This window comes from Xiphophorus couchianus, chromosome 6 (genome assembly GCF_001444195.1).
Source record: "Xiphophorus couchianus chromosome 6, X_couchianus-1.0, whole genome shotgun sequence".
Classification (NCBI taxonomy): Eukaryota; Metazoa; Chordata; class Actinopteri; order Cyprinodontiformes; family Poeciliidae; genus Xiphophorus; species Xiphophorus couchianus.
Genome location: NC_040233.1, coordinates 8,863,301 through 8,883,249, shown reverse-complemented (window position 1 = coordinate 8,883,249; position 19,949 = coordinate 8,863,301). Strand labels below are relative to the sequence as shown.

The 19,949-nt window shown below is 39.9% G+C and overlaps 2 protein-coding genes across 2 annotated transcripts in view; both read right to left on the bottom strand.

Annotated features, from left to right (window-relative positions):
* Positions 1 to 7,237, bottom strand: part of col6a1 (collagen, type VI, alpha 1) — a 35,072-nt gene extending 27,835 nt beyond the window's left edge. The window contains exons 1-5 of the mRNA XM_028019449.1: positions 6,907 to 7,237; positions 5,964 to 6,093; positions 4,460 to 4,660; positions 4,214 to 4,373; positions 4 to 117 (exon numbers count right to left, since the gene is read on the bottom strand). Coding sequence (XP_027875250.1) covers positions 4 to 117; positions 4,214 to 4,373; positions 4,460 to 4,660; positions 5,964 to 6,093; positions 6,907 to 6,991 — 690 coding nt within the window. The 5' untranslated portion in view covers positions 6,992 to 7,237. The remainder of the gene's footprint in view (positions 1 to 3; positions 118 to 4,213; positions 4,374 to 4,459; positions 4,661 to 5,963; positions 6,094 to 6,906) is intronic.
* A 2,308-nt stretch (positions 7,238 to 9,545) lies between these two features.
* On the bottom strand, positions 9,546 to 15,602 carry LOC114145823 (zinc finger protein 709-like). The gene is made up of 7 exons (XM_028019450.1): positions 15,446 to 15,602; positions 14,419 to 14,621; positions 14,243 to 14,335; positions 13,769 to 13,864; positions 13,205 to 13,315; positions 13,003 to 13,132; positions 9,546 to 12,919 (listed from the first exon to the last, which is right to left on the bottom strand). Exons 1-7 carry the CDS (start codon positions 15,456 to 15,458, stop codon positions 11,043 to 11,045), a joined length of 2,523 nt encoding a protein of 840 aa, XP_027875251.1. The 5' UTR covers positions 15,459 to 15,602; the 3' UTR covers positions 9,546 to 11,042.
* Between the last annotated feature and the right edge of the window lie 4,347 nt (positions 15,603 to 19,949).

The following is a 19,949-nucleotide window of genomic DNA, read 5'->3' as shown; positions in this document are numbered from 1 at the left end:
TACAATCATGTCGATGATGGTTCGGATAGTTTTCATCTTTGTTGATCTGGTTTCATCCGCAGCAGTGAAGTTCTGCCTGTAGTTCTGGTCTGTGGCGATGAGGGACAGTCTGGTGTCCTGGTGAGACCAAAACGACAAAGACATTTATTTACCTTTACATCTAAACGAGCTGCTAGAACTGTACTTGTGATTATAGAGTAACTATAATGAGACTCTTCCGGTGTTAGCTTCTATGTAGAAAAGTTTACACAGCAGGAAGAAAGTTTGGATCAAATTTGTACAATCTAGATCAAAATTTCATTAATGTACTTTGTTTGCACCAGTAAGATTTGCATTTGAAGTAGTCCTCAGAGAAGAATCAATATGGCACACAATACAAATAAATGAAACATCATTGCATATGTAAGGGGAAATGGAGTATATAGTGCATATAGATTTGTCCAACATATCGACAAATCTATGCACTTTCATGTGTATCGACAGCCTGGATAAAATTTTTGGTGGGATATTATAATTTAAGTGCCATACATGCAAATTCTACATGTTAACAATACATTGGACCTGTTGGATGAAATTTCTCTGCTTTCAAGCTCCATAATATATGAATATTTTTAGTGGGTTAGTTTCTAAAGCTCTCAAAAAACCATGGGAACATTGTGATGAGGAAAAGAAATAAATGGTTAGAAAAATGTGTGTTAATCGTCCACTTAACAATATCTATTTAACTCCACTCTGCCAGGACCTGGAATAAATTTGCTAACTTTTATTATACTATCTGTCAGTACATCAATATCAAGCCCCATTACCAATGTCATGATTTTTTCCAGATCAATCTGGAAAAAATGAAACAATTCTACTGGCTCAAGCAAACAAAACAACAACTAAAAGAAATTATAAATCAATTCAGCTCCTCCTGTTGTCTTGCTATCATTCCTACGGCTTTCCTTAAGAAAGTTCTGCCTATCATTGCGCCAGATTTGATTCAGACAGAAAACTCTTCCCTCTTTTGAGGTATTTCTCCCCAGGTTTTAAAAACAGCAGTTATCAAACCACTGATAACAAAAGACAACAATCTGGACTGATCACTCCTGCAGAATTACAGGCCAATCTTCAGTCTTCCATTCAACAATTAAACAACTTCCTAACAAAGACCAACCGCTCTGACGTCTTCCAGTCTGGTTTCCGGGCTCACCACGGTACTGAGACGGACCTCGTTAAAGCGTTCAGTGACATCAACATAAATGCAGACTGTGGAAGAACCACAGTGTTGGTTCTGTTGGACCTCAGTGCGCCAAAGGATACTGTTAACCATGACGTACTACTGAAACGAATGGAGAGTCGGGTAGGACTCTCTGGTCCAATACTCAATTAGTTTGAATCTTACAAGAATTTTTTTCATGTCAATATGTAACTTTTCATCAGAGCTGGCAGAACTCACATTCGTGGGTACCCCAAGGTTCAACACTGGGGCCCCTCTTATTTACTATCTACATGCTCCCGCTAGCTCAAATTATGAGATTAGTTAGCATAGTAATGCAGATAATGCACAGCTACATTACAACCACCAAGTTTTATGAACCCATTAAAGCACTGAACAATTGCTTAGAAAAGAAAATCAATGTATGGATGTGAAACAACTTTCTCCAGCTGAACAGAAACAGAACTGAAGTTATTATTTTGGTCCTAAAGAGGAACGATCTAAGGCCAGCACACAGCTTTAGTTATGACAACTAGGAACTACCGTTCAGGGCCGAAATCTGAGTGTGGTGATGGACTCAGACCTGAACCTTCAGAGCCACATAAAGACAGTTACAAAGTCGGCCTTCTATCACCTGAACAATATCTCTAGGATTAAAGGACTAATGTCTCAGCAAGACCTAGAGAAACTAATTGATGCGTTTACATTTAGTCGCCTTCATTACTGCAACAGTGTCCTCACAGGTCTGCCTAAAACAACAAGCAGACTGTAACTGTAACTGATTCAGAAAGCGTTCTCACTAAAACCAGGAAGTTAGAGCACATCACACCAGTTCTAAAGTCCTTAACTGGCTCCCAGTAGCTCACAGACTTAGGTTAATTTATAGATAACTGAACAGCTCAGTACTACAATACATTAAAGTTCTGCTGTATTATCAGCCTTCCAGACCTCTCAGATCTTTTCTTCACTCTTATCTTCATTTCGTCTTTGTAATGGACAAATACGATTTAGTGAAAAATGTTTTTGGTACACCACATAGCTCAGTTCACAATGTAAGTGGAGTTGCAGACAGATAAACAACACAGTTCTCCTCATTGAGGAAATGTTTATGAGTTTGTGAAACGGTCCTATCATTAATGTGCATACTGGCCTTGCAAAGTTCACATGGCCTCAAGAAGCAAAGGTTTCCCACATTGTGTGAACTTTAGTTCTTTAATGTACCAGAAACATGTAAATCCTATCTGTAGAAAAACTAATCAAGAGTTAATTCTTTATTCATCTCTGTAATTATTTGAATCATTTTGTTAAATATGCTTTGCAAATTGCTAACTGGCTATAACTGGTCGAACCTCCCCGACCCGGGACTCCTTTCGCTAACTAACTATAAACAAACAAACAAAAAATAAAATAGAAAAAATTCATTAATCCCTCTATACTGATCACAGCTAGTAACAGGTTATCATGAAGATTTCACCACATTGATCCAGAATGCATGCCACAGAAAAAACCCTAAATCAACCGCAATGTTGTGAGGAAAACTGCTTTGAAACAGCCATACCACGTCTAATATCGCTTTATGTTTTAGGCTATTTTTCCACAGTATTTGCACAAACTGAGTGTCTCTCTCCAAAATGCATAAACATGAACTAAATAAATCATTATTTTATGTAGTTTTAATTATAAACTTAATAAATACAAAATAAGACCATCTGAAAGTTCACAAAGCATAGTTTTAAATGTCAACATAAGCTTAAAAATCTTCCTCTTATGGCAAAATAAATCAGATGCATTTAAGTGATACACTTTTTTTTTTTTTTGCTTTTGTTCTGGCGCTGATGCACACATTGAACACAAAAACACATTTACATCATTGGGATCCAAAATCCACCTCCTTTCTGAACTTTGTGATTGCTGAATTTTTCCATGCCATTAGACCTGACCTGACGAGACACACAATACACTTCCTGATATCTTGGCTATTTGTTTTTCCCTATGATGTCACGCAGGTTTGAGGTGTTGCCTTAAAATACCTGCCAAGAAATCCCTTCATTTAACTCAAATGTTGTGAATGTGAATCAGAGGCATGCCATCATCCTCAGGTCTTTCCTAACCCATATAAGGCATAATCTGTGACAATGAGTCTCTTAAATGATGATGAAACTGAGCATGGCGCTGTAGTAGAGGACTTCACAGCTTAGTGCAAGTCCTTGTTCTTGTCAATTAATGCATCTAAAACCAAAGATATGTCCATCGACTTTCGGAAATCCCAATTGAACAGTCATTCACGACTTGCAAGTCGAAATTGAACAGAGTACAAATACTTGGGGACCATTACTGATAGTAAGCTGAACTTTGAATCACACATGGATGCAGTGTGTAAAAAGGTTCAGCAGAGCAAAGATTTTCTTTTTTTTTTTCTTCTTTAAACTGAACTCTTTTAAAGTTATTATTGACTGTATTTTATTGAATTTGTTCTTCGTTATTGCTGTGTGGCTTGGTTTAGTTACCTTGTGTAGTAAAAACAGGTTGATGAGGCTCACTAATGTGGCAAGAAAGATAATTGGAGTGAAGCAAGACCAGCTCCAACAAATACACTCCAAGCGTGTGAGAGCTAAGGCTAAACTGAATCTGGAGAGCGCCACGCATTTAATGCACTACGGCATGATTTATTTCTTCTAAGTGTTTTAACAGAATAAAAGCAATGTCTTTTGTGGATGTTTTATGCTTTTTGTATTTTGTTGCAAACTAATTTCCCTCTGGGATACAAAGAAACTGAAACTTGGTGTATTTGAACGTCTGTAGACAGAAACAGAAATAATTGTGAGTATTCTAACTACGTTACAACAGGAAATGTTTAGTCTGATTTACAACCAGTGAGAGAAAAATCTATTTTTATACAGTGTGAGTAAATATCTGACTTGAGGTGTGTATTTCAATTAGATATTGAGATAAAGTACGGAGGTTAAGGAGTGTTTCGTGTAGAACTGACTCTGGCTGCGTGTGAGTGTTTCGTACCTCCTGGTCAGGTGAGATGGCCACGGCGAACACTTTAACTCCATGCTGCCGGGCTTCATTTGCGGCCTCCTGCACACCTCCGCATGGCTCTTTGTAGCCGGTGATGGGATGGCCGTCCGTCACAACCACGATGTACTTGTTCTCATGGTAGTGGGAGCCCCTGCAACAGTTCAAGCACACGCTCAGATACGACCAGAGGCGTCATCTTCTCCAGCGTAGGCGTAGTGCATGTCATGTCTCCTCTACCCGACGAGCAGCTCCGCCAGGCCCCTCTTGATGGCGCAGTCGGTAAAGGTGCCCTTGCCGATGTAGGTGATGCGGTCTATGTCGTTCTTCAGGGCCTGACGATCGGTGCGCATGTCGCTCAGCTCTCGCACGAGGATGACGTCGTCGCTGTAGTGCAGAGCTCCTGAGTTCCACATCAGGGTGCGGTCACATTGGTGACGCCTGGAAGACAGACGGGGAGACTGAGGTGAGACTGAGTGTAGAGAGGGAACATACATTTGTTAGATTACATTAGATTAGATTAGATTAGAGTGCTATTCTGTAAATTAGAATTTGTGTTCCAATGAGGCTTGTTTTTCAGATTAAATGTATCTTTTAAGTCACTGAAATAAATGATCTATTCAATAAAGTTGTAATTTCTTGAATATGACTATAGATTAGATTAGATTAGATCAGATCAGATTAGATTCGATTAGACTAGATTACACTGGGTTAGATTAGAGTGCAATCCTGTAAATTAGAATATGTGTTCCAATGAGGCTTGTTTTTCAGATTAAATGCATCTAATTAGATTAGATTACAGTAATTTTCTATAAATTGGAATTTGCTCCTATGAGACCTATTTGTCAGACTAAAATAATCTTTTAGTTACTGCAAAAAGCAAACTTCTGAATGATGTTTTAATTCATTAAATATCACTGTAGATTATATTAGATCAGATTAGATTAGCTTGGGTATTAGTCTAAGAAGGAAAATGATTTTTTGTATTAGCTGGGCATAATAGAAATAAATGCAAGCAGAGCAAACAACATGACCAGCCCTGTTTGAAACTGTATTTGCATTGGAACAAAGAGAAAATGTATAAAAACAATTTATATAATAATAATAAACATGAGTTTGAATAATTAAATGTGAAATCTACATACAATAACCCAAAAAACAAACAAGTACCAACAGCAGGTGAGATTATGTCGACTGTTTGAATATAAACTATTCACAGATAAAACATGCAGTTAATGTAGAAATAAATCTAAGAGCATGATACAGATGCTGTCATCATATACGAAGGGGGCTGTGGTGTGCAGGGCATCAAAAACATTGGAGAGTGTAAAAAAAAAGTGACAAATAAACCAAGATTTATAACTTAAGAACATTTGAGTGTCAGACTAGTGGGCTAGAGGTAGCCGCTGCCCCATCCATCTCTCATGGTGCTTACAATTTATTTAACCTTGCTATGTAACATATAACAAATAATGTGATGCCTTAAAACAGCCAAATAAATTAGAATAAAGCTGCTAAGCTATTATAAAATTTAGGGGCAGAAACACTGCAACCATATAGAGCCCAGAGTTCCTGATGGTGGGCGTGGCCAAATATTGGCCTTTAATCAGGTCCAATACAAAGATCAAAGGATTTCGCCATATTTTCACCTTGTTTCCATGGTGACATTTTGGTTTTCTGTATTGCTTGTGGTCCCATTGTGTGTGTGTGTGTGTGTGTGTGTGTGTTTGTGTGTTTGTCTTACATTTCCTTGAGCTCATCTACGAAGCGTTTGGTGAATTCTTTGATCTGGTCGATATAAAAGTTGGGAGGCTTCTGTCTGAGGGCGACGCTCTCAGATGTATCCAGCACGAAGAAAAGATCAACGGGACAGTCTGTTTCACAGGGCAAAACAAATATCACCCAATGAAAAGAAGACATTTTTTTAAAAAGCAGAAAAATGTGAACGTTTAGAAGACGGAATAAAACAGTAATTAATTCTCTCTGTGCTGTTTATTGAGGCCAGACATGGCCTGAAGCGCGGAAAGCCTGCAGGCCAACAGCCTATATAGCGTAGCATCCCTTTGTGTTTCATTGAGCTATTGTGTCACATTTAGAAAGATTTCATCACACGTTAGAAACTGAAGCAGATTTTCAGCATTGTTTGTTTTTTAGCAGGTGTGACTCTGCTATCAAACATCTAAAGCAGGGCTTGAAATCTGCAGTTCCAACTTTGGCCATATCAAGACCACAAATGTCCTCAATGGGACGGTTCTGGCAAAATGTTAAAATGATAAAACTGCCCCTGTTAAAATGTTATTAAAATTAATCCTAAACTTAAATAATATTGAACATCTTTTCACATTTATGCAATGTGGCAGCATACAGATGAAAACTTCTTTGATTTTATTGGTAAAATAATATACAAGTCCACAACTGACAACATATGGCGGGCTGGATTTGGCCCCCGGGCCTTCAGTTTGACACGTGATCTAAACTCTACGGACCCCCTCAGAAAGGTCACTCGGATGCTTTTGCGACTCTGCAGCTAATTTTAAATGTTGCATCTTAAAAAATCCGTTACGTTTAGCAAACCTAACCTTGCAGCAAGCGTGACAATAGTGAGCTAAACTTCACATGCAGCAGACAGTCTAAAACACCAAGCAGGACATCTTGAGTTCAGAGCAACAGATTTCAAGCAGACTTACCCGCAAAGGTGGACCTTTGGATCTGATTTTGCGCTCCAGCCAGGAGAGCGCACAGCAGCGCGAGGAGACATCTGAGCGTCTCCATGATTAAGCTGAAATCAAAATCAACCCGAAAACCCGATCATACGACGCTCCGGTACGCTCCAGGGATATTTGTAAGTCCCCACAAAGCGACCAAATACCGAACCTCCCCGACCCGGGATTCGGACTCCTTTAGCGCAGAATTAGGCCAACTTTCTTGGAGACCGAGCGCTCCCCCCGCCGCAGTTTGTCCGGGGCGAAGAGCCAGAGCGCGCAGAGGACCAGAGGAGCGCACGGTGTGGGTGAGGGAGGATAAGGAGGAGGAGTTCCCAGGCTTTCCGCGAGGAGGATGGCTGGGTGTGGATGCGCCAGAGCGCGCAGGGGGAGAAAAAGTCTACACTTTCCTCAGAAATGAGCAAACTTCATTGAAGCTGCCAGGCAGATTTTTCTGTAAAATCGACCTTTATACACAGTTTGTCACTTGTAGAGTGACATAACAGAGATTTTAAGCAATTAATCGCACGATCCATTCAAATTAGCTCGACAATTTTCATTTTGATTATTAATTTTTGAAGGGCAATTTTGTTTACAGACACTTCACAAATCATTTTACTTATAGTTTTGGTTGTGTGTGTGTGTGTTTCTATTTTTGTTTTATGTACTGTTTTTGATTGCTGTGTTTTATTTGGGATATGTAAAATATCTTCTAGAGTCCTTTACAAAATTAAAGTCTATTGTTCTTTAATTAAAGGGGGAGAACTTGGATTAATATGCCATTACCTTTATGTCTTACAAATTATTTGAAAATGGTTTCAAAATAATATTATCGTTTATTGCAATAATTAGTGGGACAATTTATCATCCAATTTGATGTGTTGCTATTAATAAATATAAATCCTCCAAATAACAAATTTCCACAGAGACCTCTGACGACATTACAGGGCATGAAGTAATTGCTAAGAGTTATTCTGAGAACATTCCTTTTTTTCTTGTTTTAGGTTTTTGATCAGATTCCTTCAAAAATGAGCTTACCTACATACTGCAACTAAACATATGTGAGAAAACTAAAGGTACTGCAGAAAAAACTGAGATGGAACCTGTAGCAGCAGAGTTTTTAATATTAGTGAACAGAAAATACACTGGGTGGCATCTTTACATGGGAGTTCACTGGGATTGGTAGCCAGGCCATAAAATAAACCAAACAGCGACTATGATGCGAGTTTTCAGGGAGCTGTTTCAACACAGAAGCTAAGTATATATAAAAAGTGTTAAAAGCTTTAATGTACTTGGAAAATTGAATTTGTCAGTCTGAAATTTGGGTTTAATTCCACTTTTACATGACAGCTATGTCTTTACATGGATGGCTTATGCAGAACACCAACTGCAAAGCTGGGGGAAAAAGAGAGATGCTCACTGGAACAGGATCTATCAGGCTTAACGAGAAACAGCTGAAAAACATCAAGGAGTCATTTTGTCTTCTCATTCTGCTGAAACGCTCTGGTTTCTTGTGGAAGATGGAGTGGGTGTAGACTTTTTTCTTTTTTCCCCACTTTGGAGTCTAGGCTTGACCTGAACATAACAGTAAGCGCAACAGGGGTGTGGAATCCGTACTATGTTTAACAAGTAATCAGAAAGAGACACAGCGCCATCTAGTGCTCTGTAAGTGTTGATGTTGGAAATTAGTTTGGGGGGAAGTAATTGGAATATATGTGCGGAGGGGGGAAAAAAAAGGCGTGGGCGTGTTAGGTTTGAAGTGGAGGGGAGGGCTTTGGATGCTGAATGATTGCTGTTGCCATATGTGCGTATGTTTGTGCTCTTGAGTGTGGGACTGTAGGAAAAAGTCTGGCTTGGAATCAGATTTTCCACTGAGATCACTGAAAGGAAAGCGGGAAGAGGGGTGGGAGAAGACGGGGACATCTGGTAATGATCCATCCCTCTTTGCAGGCTCTCGTAGTAAATCTGCAGGATTTCTAGCAGCTGTGGGGCTCTTCATATGCAGTAACGCGTAACGCATGAGACCGTTATTCCATAAAAATCCAAAGGAATGCACAAAACCTTTGAGCCAGTTCCCCTCACCCCCGTTTTCAGCAGTTTCTTGTAGGAATACTCCCCATTTTTGCATTTCCTGTCTTTAAACTAATCCACAACAAATGACCTCTGAATTAAGATATACCATAAATGCAAAAAAACCAATATCTTGTAAAAGTGTGCCTAACCTTTTCGGTGGGCCCTCATCTTCTGACAAGATTTGCAACGCTTCCACGTCAGGGAAAAGGCATGCAGTTTGGGGCAGCCAGTCTCTCCAGTCTGCAGATATAAACATCTTGCAGTACTTAGCTCACCGCCACATTCATCGTCTGCAGATGCACTTCCCTGTGAATCCCGTGTTGATTGGTACTGCCAAAGGGAAGTGACTCAAAAGGTTGCCCTCCAGAAGTGATCACAGATGAAACTAAGTACAAGCTTGGACAGAGAAACTAAACTGCAAAACATGAAAGGTTAGTATTAACACTTACTGGCACAGAGTTGGAAACTGCAGGTAAGAAAAATAAAACAAAACCCAAAGATGTTAATCACAGGAAATTGTCCAGAATAATTTCCCCAAAAAACAAAACAAACTCATTACAGTTATTTTATTGTGCAGAAAAATAAACATAGAGAACATAGGTCAACCAAATACTTTTTGGCAACATACTGCCATCTACTGATGGCATTCAGTAAGTAAACCTCATGCAGAGTCTTGGAAAAAGTATATATTTACACCCCTGAACTCTTTTCTCATTTATCAGAAGATATCAAAAATTATAAGTTTTCCTTTTTCAAAAAGTCATAACATTAGTGGCTCCAAACAAGTTTTATTTAGCTGATCTAAAAAAAAAATTTTAAAAAAACTGTTTGGTTTTAAAAAGTTGCAAGATAAAAAGCACAATACGTAACGGAAAGTAACGTATGTCACTGGTGGTGGCAGCATTATGCTGTGGGAATGTGCTTGCATAGCAGAGGCAATTTGGTTAGTTTATGAGATACAACCCTAAACATACAGCAGGGGTTAAACTGGAATGCCTTAGACCAAAGTATATTGATGTGTTAGAATGGCCTAGTCAAAGTTTAAAAGCTGTGAAAAGACCTAAACTTTCCAATCTTACTGACTTTGAGCTACTTTGCGAAAGAATTTGCATCTCCAAATGTGCAAACTTTGCAGCGTTATACCCGACCAGACTAACAGTTTACTATAGCACCAGGATACAGTGATTCTCAAGCTTTCATCTCATCTCGAAAGTAGATCAGAAAGGAAAAGAAAAAACAAGCATAAAACAATTAAACTAATTTAATATGGAACTCAAAAACAACCAAATACAAAAAGCTCCACAGCAAACAGATAAAGCATAGTTGTCAAAAGAAAGCTAGCATTTTTACATTATGCCTTCAGTATTAATGATCTAACATAACTAGAAATGGACAACTTTCATCCGTCTCACAAGCCCTTTCCCCAAAAGGAAAAAAAACAAAAACACTCCTGCCAATATTACAACTTCTGCACATATACATCAGCCAAAGTATGGTGGCTGGATGGTCCACAATAAAATGCACTGCAATGTCTATGAAATAATCTGGCAGTATCACGACAGATGACGACTCATTGGATGCATGCAAAACTATCACTCTGCTGGCTGGTTACCTAGCTACACTGGTTATCGTACAGCCTCATGCTCGTCTGAAAACCTACATTCGGAGTTACTGGGACTCCTATAGTTACAAATAAGAATTGTGTTAATACAGATCAGGTTTCTCTTTACAAATCAGACACTGAAGTAGTTTAGAAAAGTATCTCCCCCCCTCCTTAGTTCTGGAAGAGCTTAGGAAAATGTACAGACAGAAAAAACAAAGCTTATAAGGTGTGAAAACATTTGTTTGTGCTGGTTGTAATAGTCTGTGCTTACATTTACATGGCAACAAAGACAAAAATGACATTTGCACTTCAATCTCAAAAACCATAAAGTCTCAATCTTTAATATGTATTGCTGGCTCAGTTAGTCACAAACTTGTGTACCGTTTTTCCGAACAAGTGCAGAAATGTAATGTCAAATTCAGCATTGTTGGCCTTCATACCGGCCTCAGTTCATGCCTGAGTGACTCTTCAGGTGCCTCCTCAGGTGGTTCAGACATGTGTAGGTCTTGGGGCAGATCTGGCAGTGGTACGGTCTGACTCCCGAGTGGTTCAGCATGTGCTGCTTCAATACGCTGCCGTCCGAAAACGCTTTGCCGCACTGCGAGCATACGTACGGCCGCTCCCCTGTGTGCACGCGCATGTGGACTGTCACCTTGTGAGCCATTGTGAAGCCCTTGCCACAAATGCTGCATTTGAAAGGCCTCTCCCCGGTATGAGTGAGTCTGTGGGTGCGCATCGCCCCCATCTGGGAGAAGGCCTTCCCGCAGTCGGGGCACACATGTGGCTTCTCTCCTGTGTGGACCCTGGTGTGACTGCGCAGCCCTCCCGCCGTGGAGAAGCACTGGGAGCAGTGGGTGCACTGGTAGGGTCGCTCTCCTGTGTGCGTGCGCATGTGCTGCTTCAGGTCGTAGCGGTTCCTGAAGCCGCGGCCACACACCAGGCAACTTTCGGGCCTGTCGTCATTGTGCCGCAGCTCGTGATTGGCCAGGCACTTCTCGGACAGGAAGCACTTGCCGCATTCCTGGCACTGATAGGGTTTCTCATGGTCCACCCTCTGGTGGTACTTGAGCTCGCTGATGCCGGGAAAGGTTTCGTCACAGTACCGGCACCTGAAGCGGTGGTTGGGGCTGTAGGGGAGCTGGTGCTCGCTCATCTGATGGTTCCTGAGAAGGTGGGCCATCTTGAAGGTCTTGCCGCAATGGGAGCACTCGTATTTGGTCAACAGCTGCACGCACTGGTGTCGAACGCGTTCGTGCAAGGATCTGAATTGACAGCCGCATTTGGTGCAGATGTGGGCAGCATTTTTACACTTCCTCTTCCGGTGGCCAGACAGATGCGCTTCAGTCCGGAAGGCTTTCCCGCACTGGGAGCACTTGTAAGGCTTCACTGCCGTGTGAAACCGCTGATGTTCCAGAAACTCGAAGCGGTACTTAAAGCTCCGCCCACACAGCGGGCAATTATGAGTGACCCTTCCCCCGCCGTAGATGGCTTTAACAGACATCTTCCTGTAGGAAAGAGACACTGACGAAGTCCGGTGACCAGGGACAATTTTGCTATGTTTACCTCCACCCATTAATTTCACCGTTTCCATATCACCGCCTTCTTCATGCCGCTGCTGGTGCTTGGTTAAAGACTTGGACGAGATAAAGCTCTTTCCACACTGTTTGCAGTGATAAGGTTTATCGTGATCCACCTGCTGGTGATATTTCAGGTCGCCGATTCCTGAGAAGCCGGCACCGCAGTGGCTGCACTTAAAAAGTCGGTTTTGGGCGTGAGTTAGAAGGTGTTCTTTCAGGCCGCTGGACTTTGGAAAGCTCTTTCCGCATTGCACGCAGTCGTGGTTGCGCCTTCGTTTCGGGCAGCGGTGTCGGAACTTCTCCAGGGAAGTGGGAAAGCTGTTGCCGCATTTAATGCAAAGGTACGCCGCGTTTTTACACTTCCGCAGCCGGTGACCAGCCAGCAGAGTGGCTGTTCGGAACGCCCTCCCACACTCAGAGCAGTTGTACGGCTGCAGGCCGCTGTGGAGCCGCTGGTGCTCGATGAGGACAGAGTGATGCTTAAAGCATTTGTCACACTCAGGACATTTGTGGACTCCTGGCTGATGCCTCCGGCGAGGAGATGAAGCGCCATCGGCCCTTTTAGGCGATTCAGAAAAGTCTGTGGAAGTGGAAGGGTTTGTGGAAAGTTCTTCGTCGAACATGACGATCTGTTGGACATCTGTGTTTTCGTCATCACAAGCACTTGGGTGGGAAGCGATGGCCACCTCCAGAGATGGAGGGAGAGACAGTGACGGAATCAGGAGATCTTCTGACTGAAAAGGAGCTGAAAAATGAATAAAAACGTTTAATTTACTATGTACTGATGACATACATAACACCTTATATGTAGAAAACATGAAGTCTCACCAACAGTGGCCTTTGCCAACTTTCCATGGCACTGTTTGCTCTGGAGTAAAAATTTAAGGTCATCTCCATTTGAAACACACTGCATGTATTCTTCTATGACAGCAGGGGCGGCACTGATCCAAGTCGCAGTCTAGAAATAGAAATGATAAGTTTATGGTGCATTTTTTATTTGCTCCATCAACTTCTAAAGACAATCTTTTACCTGTTTGAAATCTGGTATTGGCAGAAGCTCCTCTAGTCTTGTGAAGAACTCACAAACAAGAGTCTCTAGTGCTGTGTCAAAGTCTGGGCCATATTCCACAGGAAACACATTCTGTTCCAAAGAAAATATAGGACATTCCCATATTAATGTACGGACAATACTGACAGCGCTAATACTGCTTTAACTTTTACACATTTGTTACATGGCCACAAACTTTAACACATGCCATAGGGACATAACATGATGGACCAACACAAAGTAGCTCATCATTGTACAGCCAAAAAAAAACAAGGATATGTAGTTGAAATTTTTTTTTATAAATCTGAAAAGTAAGTAAGGTGTATGGATTAAATCCCTGTAATTTAGTGCTTTGCTGAGGCCTTGCTGTCACCCTGAATGAAAATAAATTTAAATCAAAATTTACCAGGGGTACAAAACATTTTGGTCTAATATACTGGTTGTAATATGACAAAAAAAGGGGGCGAGGGGGCTTGTCGTATAAGTCTTATAATCATTTCAAATGTTTTAAATCTTGTAACAATTTTATTCCAACACACAAATCACCTTGAGAAAATGTTCCCTGCCATCAGTGTCTTCAATAAGGCCTTGGACAAGCTTCATGAAGTTGGCTTCTGGTGCTTCAATTACAGGATCATTCGTCTGGAGGAAAAAACAGATCACAGATCAGCTATAAAAACTAGTAATCCACAAAATATTGGCATTAACATCGGTATCAGTTGAAATGTAGTTATTGTTTAACATATCTGTGTTGGTCCGATCCATAAACTTAACAACCGATATCTGTATGTGCTTCGTCTAAAATCAATTTTTCCATCTTGCCAAATTATTCTACGGTTGTTTTGTAAGGAAATTGTCAATAATCTCCATTATAATAATAAAAAGTATATTAAGACAACATCTGCAGGGCTGAAATACTAAGAGGAAAGCAATATACCTTAAAGCTAAACATAAGTTACTTTCTGTGTTAAACTAATAGACAAGTCAACTAATAAGAAGAAATGTATGGGCATCCCTTACCTCTTCCAAGCAAGAGGATCGGATTCGGTTAAGATGAGTCTCTACAGCCTTGAGATCTTCAGGGTGTTCAGAACGCAACAGCTCAAGAGTTGTCTAAAGTCAATGCAGTTTGTGAGATGCCTGTCGGGAGTATTATTCGATATATATTGTAAGGTGCAGCCTAACGTTTCACTTACCCTTGCTCTGAGGCCCAAGGACAACAGTCTCCCCTCTCGCTTGCTCATGAGTTCAGGGACCGCATCCGTAACCATGGAAACAAATTCCTCCAGTTTGCCATAGTGTTTTATGTTTCGCTGCTGGACAACTTCCCACATCACTGCTGACATCAGACGGAGCGGTGGGACTAGGAGCGCCAGCGAGGACAGGGGGACACTAAACTCTTCAAGGGGAGAAGTAGATTCATATAAACAAACTTAAAAACAGGATTAGAACTAAGATGTATAGATCACCAAGTTGCATCTTTAAAGTCTGAGAAGGATTTAAAGGGTGTCTGCTTGGAAACGTTCACTTAATTCAACAGAGATAGCAGCTTGTGCTACAGCTTTAAAAAGATGGGTTTTTGGAGGAGGTCGGATGGTCACATGTGCTGAGTGAAGGTTACAGTGTGAATCAACACTGTTTTTTTTAAAACTATCGCTCAACCCAAATTTAAGCTTTTCTAAAAAATAGTGACTTTATTCTGAGGTTTCCGTGCAGTTTCGAGCCTCCTATCTGACTTAATGCAAACTTTCAAAGGCAACAAACACTCTGATTTTGCATAGGCAACATTGCGCAGTTTAAACTCAGGCTTCGTAGGTTCTGTAATTGCATAACTCTGTACCAGCTGTTTCAAGTGCGATTTGCAGACCGCTAACTGGTTCATTAAATGTTTGTCAACGCCACTGAAATTAACAAATAATTTCAAAGGGTCGTTGAAGTACTAAAGTTGTGCAGAGTTTCATAAGCGACAAAAAAAACATTTAAGTTTGTTAAGCAGAGTGGTGGTTGGTGCCCAGAATGACGCATTAGCTAATGCTAACATGCTAGCTTCAAGGCCACGAGCGCTCTAGCCAAATCGGATCATTGCAGAGCAAAACAATTTTTGTTCCAGAGATTAGTCGAGGCCTGCTAAACCTCGCCTCATCCTGCGATTTAGCTAACTCGGCTATACACAACGGAGACAAAAGCAGCTAATATTGCTAAATTGCAAAAGGTAATACTTACCCATATCATTCATTTTGTATTTATTTCGTTACGCCAAAGAGAAAAAATCAACACAAGCGATTATCTATCATAGTTGCGGTTAGCGTGCTAGCTACCCGATTACGCAGCGTCAGGCGCCAACTTCTTCCTGAAACGCGCAGTTCATCAAAGAGAGCGTTGGCTGGCGGAGTGGCGCTTGTTTTGCTTTACAGGGCAGTCCGGCGGAGAACACGTTCACGGTCAAAATGACAAACACAGCTCTCCGGGACAACCGAAAGAGAACACCGAGCGAAACAGGATGAAATGTTTTATTCATGTATGCTAAAGGTTTGGAATTGATATAAATGAAAATTGCCACTATTTAAATAGTATAGTACAGGCACTTTAGAAAATATGACCAGAGTACAATTTTCTAGATAAAATTTGTATAATTTCAAGGTACATTGGACGACTGTATATACTGTTTACAAGGGACTGTTTATAGTTTGTGGAGGTTTTTTGCTTTTGTTCTTTGCCGCAGTACGCACCAACCTGTGTTTTCTGTTGCCTCTGACCCAGCTCAGGAGCATTCAGTTGTAGCAGCCTGAGCTGAAATATATACGACTGAAATATACTGTAGCATATTTCATTTATAATTTACATGTTAATGAATCCAGAAAATATTGCCAAGGGTTTTGCTTTAATTTATTCAGTGCTAAAAATTCAGTTTTAAACACAAATTTCAGTAGCGTGAGCAAGCAATTTGTAACAAACAGATATTTTAAAACACACATTATCTATAGTTTCTCATCCACAAAACATGTCGTGATCAGTTTTTCTATTTGTTTTGCTTGAAATATTATTGAATAAAGCTAAAATGTACCCTGCAGAAAACAAGCTGTACATACACATGAATTTGGTGACATCAGAGTTCATTTGAGGACTTGATTCGTATTTTTTCTGTTGTTGTTTTTCTCCTTGTTGTCATGTTTTAATTCTTATTCCTTCTTCAACGGGTCTTCACTGGTATTATACTTTATGGCTACTGTAAAATGTGAATAGCTTGCATGGCCTTTCTCTGGGCTGAGCAATCCATAAAAGCTGGCTAAGATTAATGCCAGAACTACAACTTTTAGTTCTTATGTATGCGTTCAAATTGGCTGACACAGAGAAACATTTCCACAGTACACTGAAACCATTCTCTCGTCTTTGTGACTACACTTGTGGAGGTTTTTTGCTTTTGTTCTTTGCCGCAGTACGCACCAACCTGTGTTTTCTGTTGCCTCTGACCCAGCTCAGGAGCATTCAGTTGTAGCAGCCTGAGCTGAATAATTTGCCACACTGCTTGCACTGGATGAGTCTTCTGAGGAGATGTTAGGAACACTCCGAATGCTAAGATGCAACTCTGTCTGTGCATCTTTTTAAAGCTTTTCCCCACACAAACAGTGAAACCTTTGACCCCTGTGAACACACCGGTATTGAAACTTTTCCCTTGCAAACTATAAGCTGCTGCCACTTTTGATGAAATAGTGATTTGATTTTGTGCTGTAATCCTTGCATACCAGGATAGATTGGACTCTGTCGTGAAGGATTTAACACAAGGAAAACATTCGTAAGAGTTTGCCACTTTCCACAAACAGCACACTGTGCAACCGTCCAAGAGCGTAAACAAGAACTGGACGACACAGGTTTTAAGAAAATGATGAAAACAGTCACTGCTCCAATGGAGAGATTAATGTTAGAAGAGAAGAGTTGGGGGGAGAAAACCCCCCACAAAGAACGGCATTTTACAGTTTTGCAGTCCTCTTTTATTGGCTCCAATTTGCAGGGACTTGTATTTATACCTTTTGAACTTGTGAGCCACAAACTAAGGTAATTTACTGAAACGGGCAGACGGATAAATTAGACTTTTAGACAAAGATGTAGGTCTGTTCTCGTTCACACTTCAATTCTGCCTTCTGTGGTTTCCAGCTTGCGCAGGAACCCTGTAAAAATGCCTGTTTTTCCAGACTGATCGGTAGCTGCCATCTGTGGAGTGTCCACGTGGTGGCAGCGTAGGAACTGAAAAAGCTATGGCTCAGAGAGCGCTTATCAGTGGATTCATAGAACAAGTAATTAGATAGTGCATCATCAGACCATCTGGGCACCGTCAGCCACCATGACTAAGTAAATCCCTGTGCTGTACCTAAAAGGTTTTTTTTTTCCATCATTAAATTCTCAGGATTTTATGGCCTCCTAACCTCATCTATTATCTGTTTTATGATTTAATGTCAACCCTTTTTTTATACATTGAAATTTGTTCTGCAATTGTGAGCAAATTACCTGAATCAAGTTAAAAAATAATAATAATAAATTCAATCTGGAAAAGACCGAAAGGCCATTCCAGACTATTTTGAGGAAGGTCATTTACTGGTGAAAAAATATACAAGAAAGTGATATTCATGATATTTTATGAACATATTGCAAACATATAACCAAAAACTAAACCTCAGACTCTACAAACTATACATAAAGATTTGTACGATAAACATTTGACTGCACAATTAGGTAATAGCTAGCGACATTTACTCCATTACATTTACTTGAGTAATGTTTTGGGGGAGTATTTTTTTTATTTACTTATGTGCTATTATTTTTTAAGTATTGCTACTCTTATTTGAGTAAAATTCCTAGATACTCGATCCACTGTGAGTAACTTCACTGAATAAAAAACAAACATGTTTTAACCAAAATTTCACCAGACACAGACACACACCTGCAGTTTTTGTTAAAGTTTCATAAGTTTTATTTTGAAAGAAAGTGATTTGTAAAAAAAAAAGAAATAATAATAAAATCTTTTCCCTGATTTTGTTATTTTGTAATTATGTCACTTATATGAATTATTTTCATTTTGGCCCTTAAAATACCAAAATGTGCAAATAACTATATTTTGGTCCATCAGATGATGTAATTGTTAAATATTATATGATTGATGTTTTGATCAGTTACTTAGTACTTCAGTAGACTTTTTACCAAATACTTTTTTACTCATAAGTAATTTCTTGTATGTCTACTTTTTACTTTTATTTGAGTAAAAATATGTTAAAGTAATGCTACTTTTACTTGAGTACAATTTTTAGGTACTCTACCCACATCTATACTTTTGCAAAAGGACTGATCCGTTTTGAAGAGTTACCAGAAAAGGAAACATAGCACCTGGTTAGTAGAGGTGCACCTGAATGTGAGTTGCTCCCATATAAAACCTGTCCAATCTTCTCTGTCAATGTCATCCTCTCTGTCAACGGCAATTGTTTTGGTGGAGGCAGTGTGATGCTGTGGGCTAGTGTCTTCCTCACTGCTGCTCAAGCCAAAAATGTATTTTTCTTACAGGATTTAACAGGTTAATACACAGGCTATCCAGAGGTTTCATTCATATTGTCAGGAAACAATGTTACAACAAAAGAGATAAAGAACCAAATTAATGTCCACACTTTTTAGTTTATGAGAGATAAACCAAGACTCGTTATTGTTAAGGTCCACACTCAAATAATTCCTAATAATAACAAAAAAATAAATACTCCCAAACTATCCACTGAACAGTGTCACACATGACATTTCAAATCAAGCAGGATGACTGGCAGTTCGCTGAAAGTCATTCATATTGGCCTGCTCAGCATGTACACGGCTGATTTGCAAACTCATTACAGTGACTTTGCTGTGTTCACTGCATGCTGTTACATTTTGTAATTAGTCATAGTGCCTTTCTAATCTTTAAAAAAAAAAATTTTATTTCCCATACCGACAAAGCTTTAATCTCCTCCACATGTACAAACGCTTAAAAAAAAAAAAATCTGATCAATTACCGAGGCACATTTGGTCAGTTTATGCACGGATCCAAATTAAATTTTGCGTAATTATGAGGACGGCTTGCAAAGAGCACATGTGAAAGATTTGTTTATGCATACGACTGCAGACGGAGACTGTATGTATAAGTTTGTGGGTGAGAGTGAGGATGGGAGAAAAAGGCAGACTCTGTGTTTGTGTGTATGTGCGTGTGTAATTAAAACAAGTGATTTTTTTTTAACATACAGATTATCCTGCTATCCCAGCTGGTCAGAGTTGGATTTGACCACCCTGACAACCAGAGAGAGGAAGTCTCTTCAGGGCTAAATCCAAATTGGCAACCTTGTTGAAATTTTCCTTCTTTTTTTTTAAAAAAACTAAAAACCTGAGAGCCCTAAAAACTTTGATTTATTTATTTTTAATCGGCGGATGAAGTCCTAAAGAGAGGAAAAAGGAGAATGAAATAAATGCGACGAGGTCATCTAACCAGCTTCTCCCGCAACATTTACTCACAGGCTGCAGATATGAGAAAAGAGTTTTATTACAACCGATTAAAACAACCCATGAATAACTTCTCATAAATGCGATACAGACAATCATCTTCTGAAGGATAAAATATTGCATACAAAAAAAATGAGCCTAGATTTTATTTATTTATTTATTTACGTCGTCTGATTGTACCTAGCTATGGTCATAATGAACCACTGTTTTTTGTTGTTTTTTT

Coding starts and splice junctions, on each gene's coding strand:
- LOC114145823 (XM_028019450.1), bottom strand. Junction 13,316..13,768: donor GCAGGGAACATTTTCTCAAG/GTGATTTGTGTG, acceptor TCTTTGGAACAG/AATGTGTTTCCTGTGGAATA. Junction 13,133..13,204: donor CAATACCAGATTTCAAACAG/GTAAAAGATTGT, acceptor TTCTATTTCTAG/ACTGCGACTTGGATCAGTGC.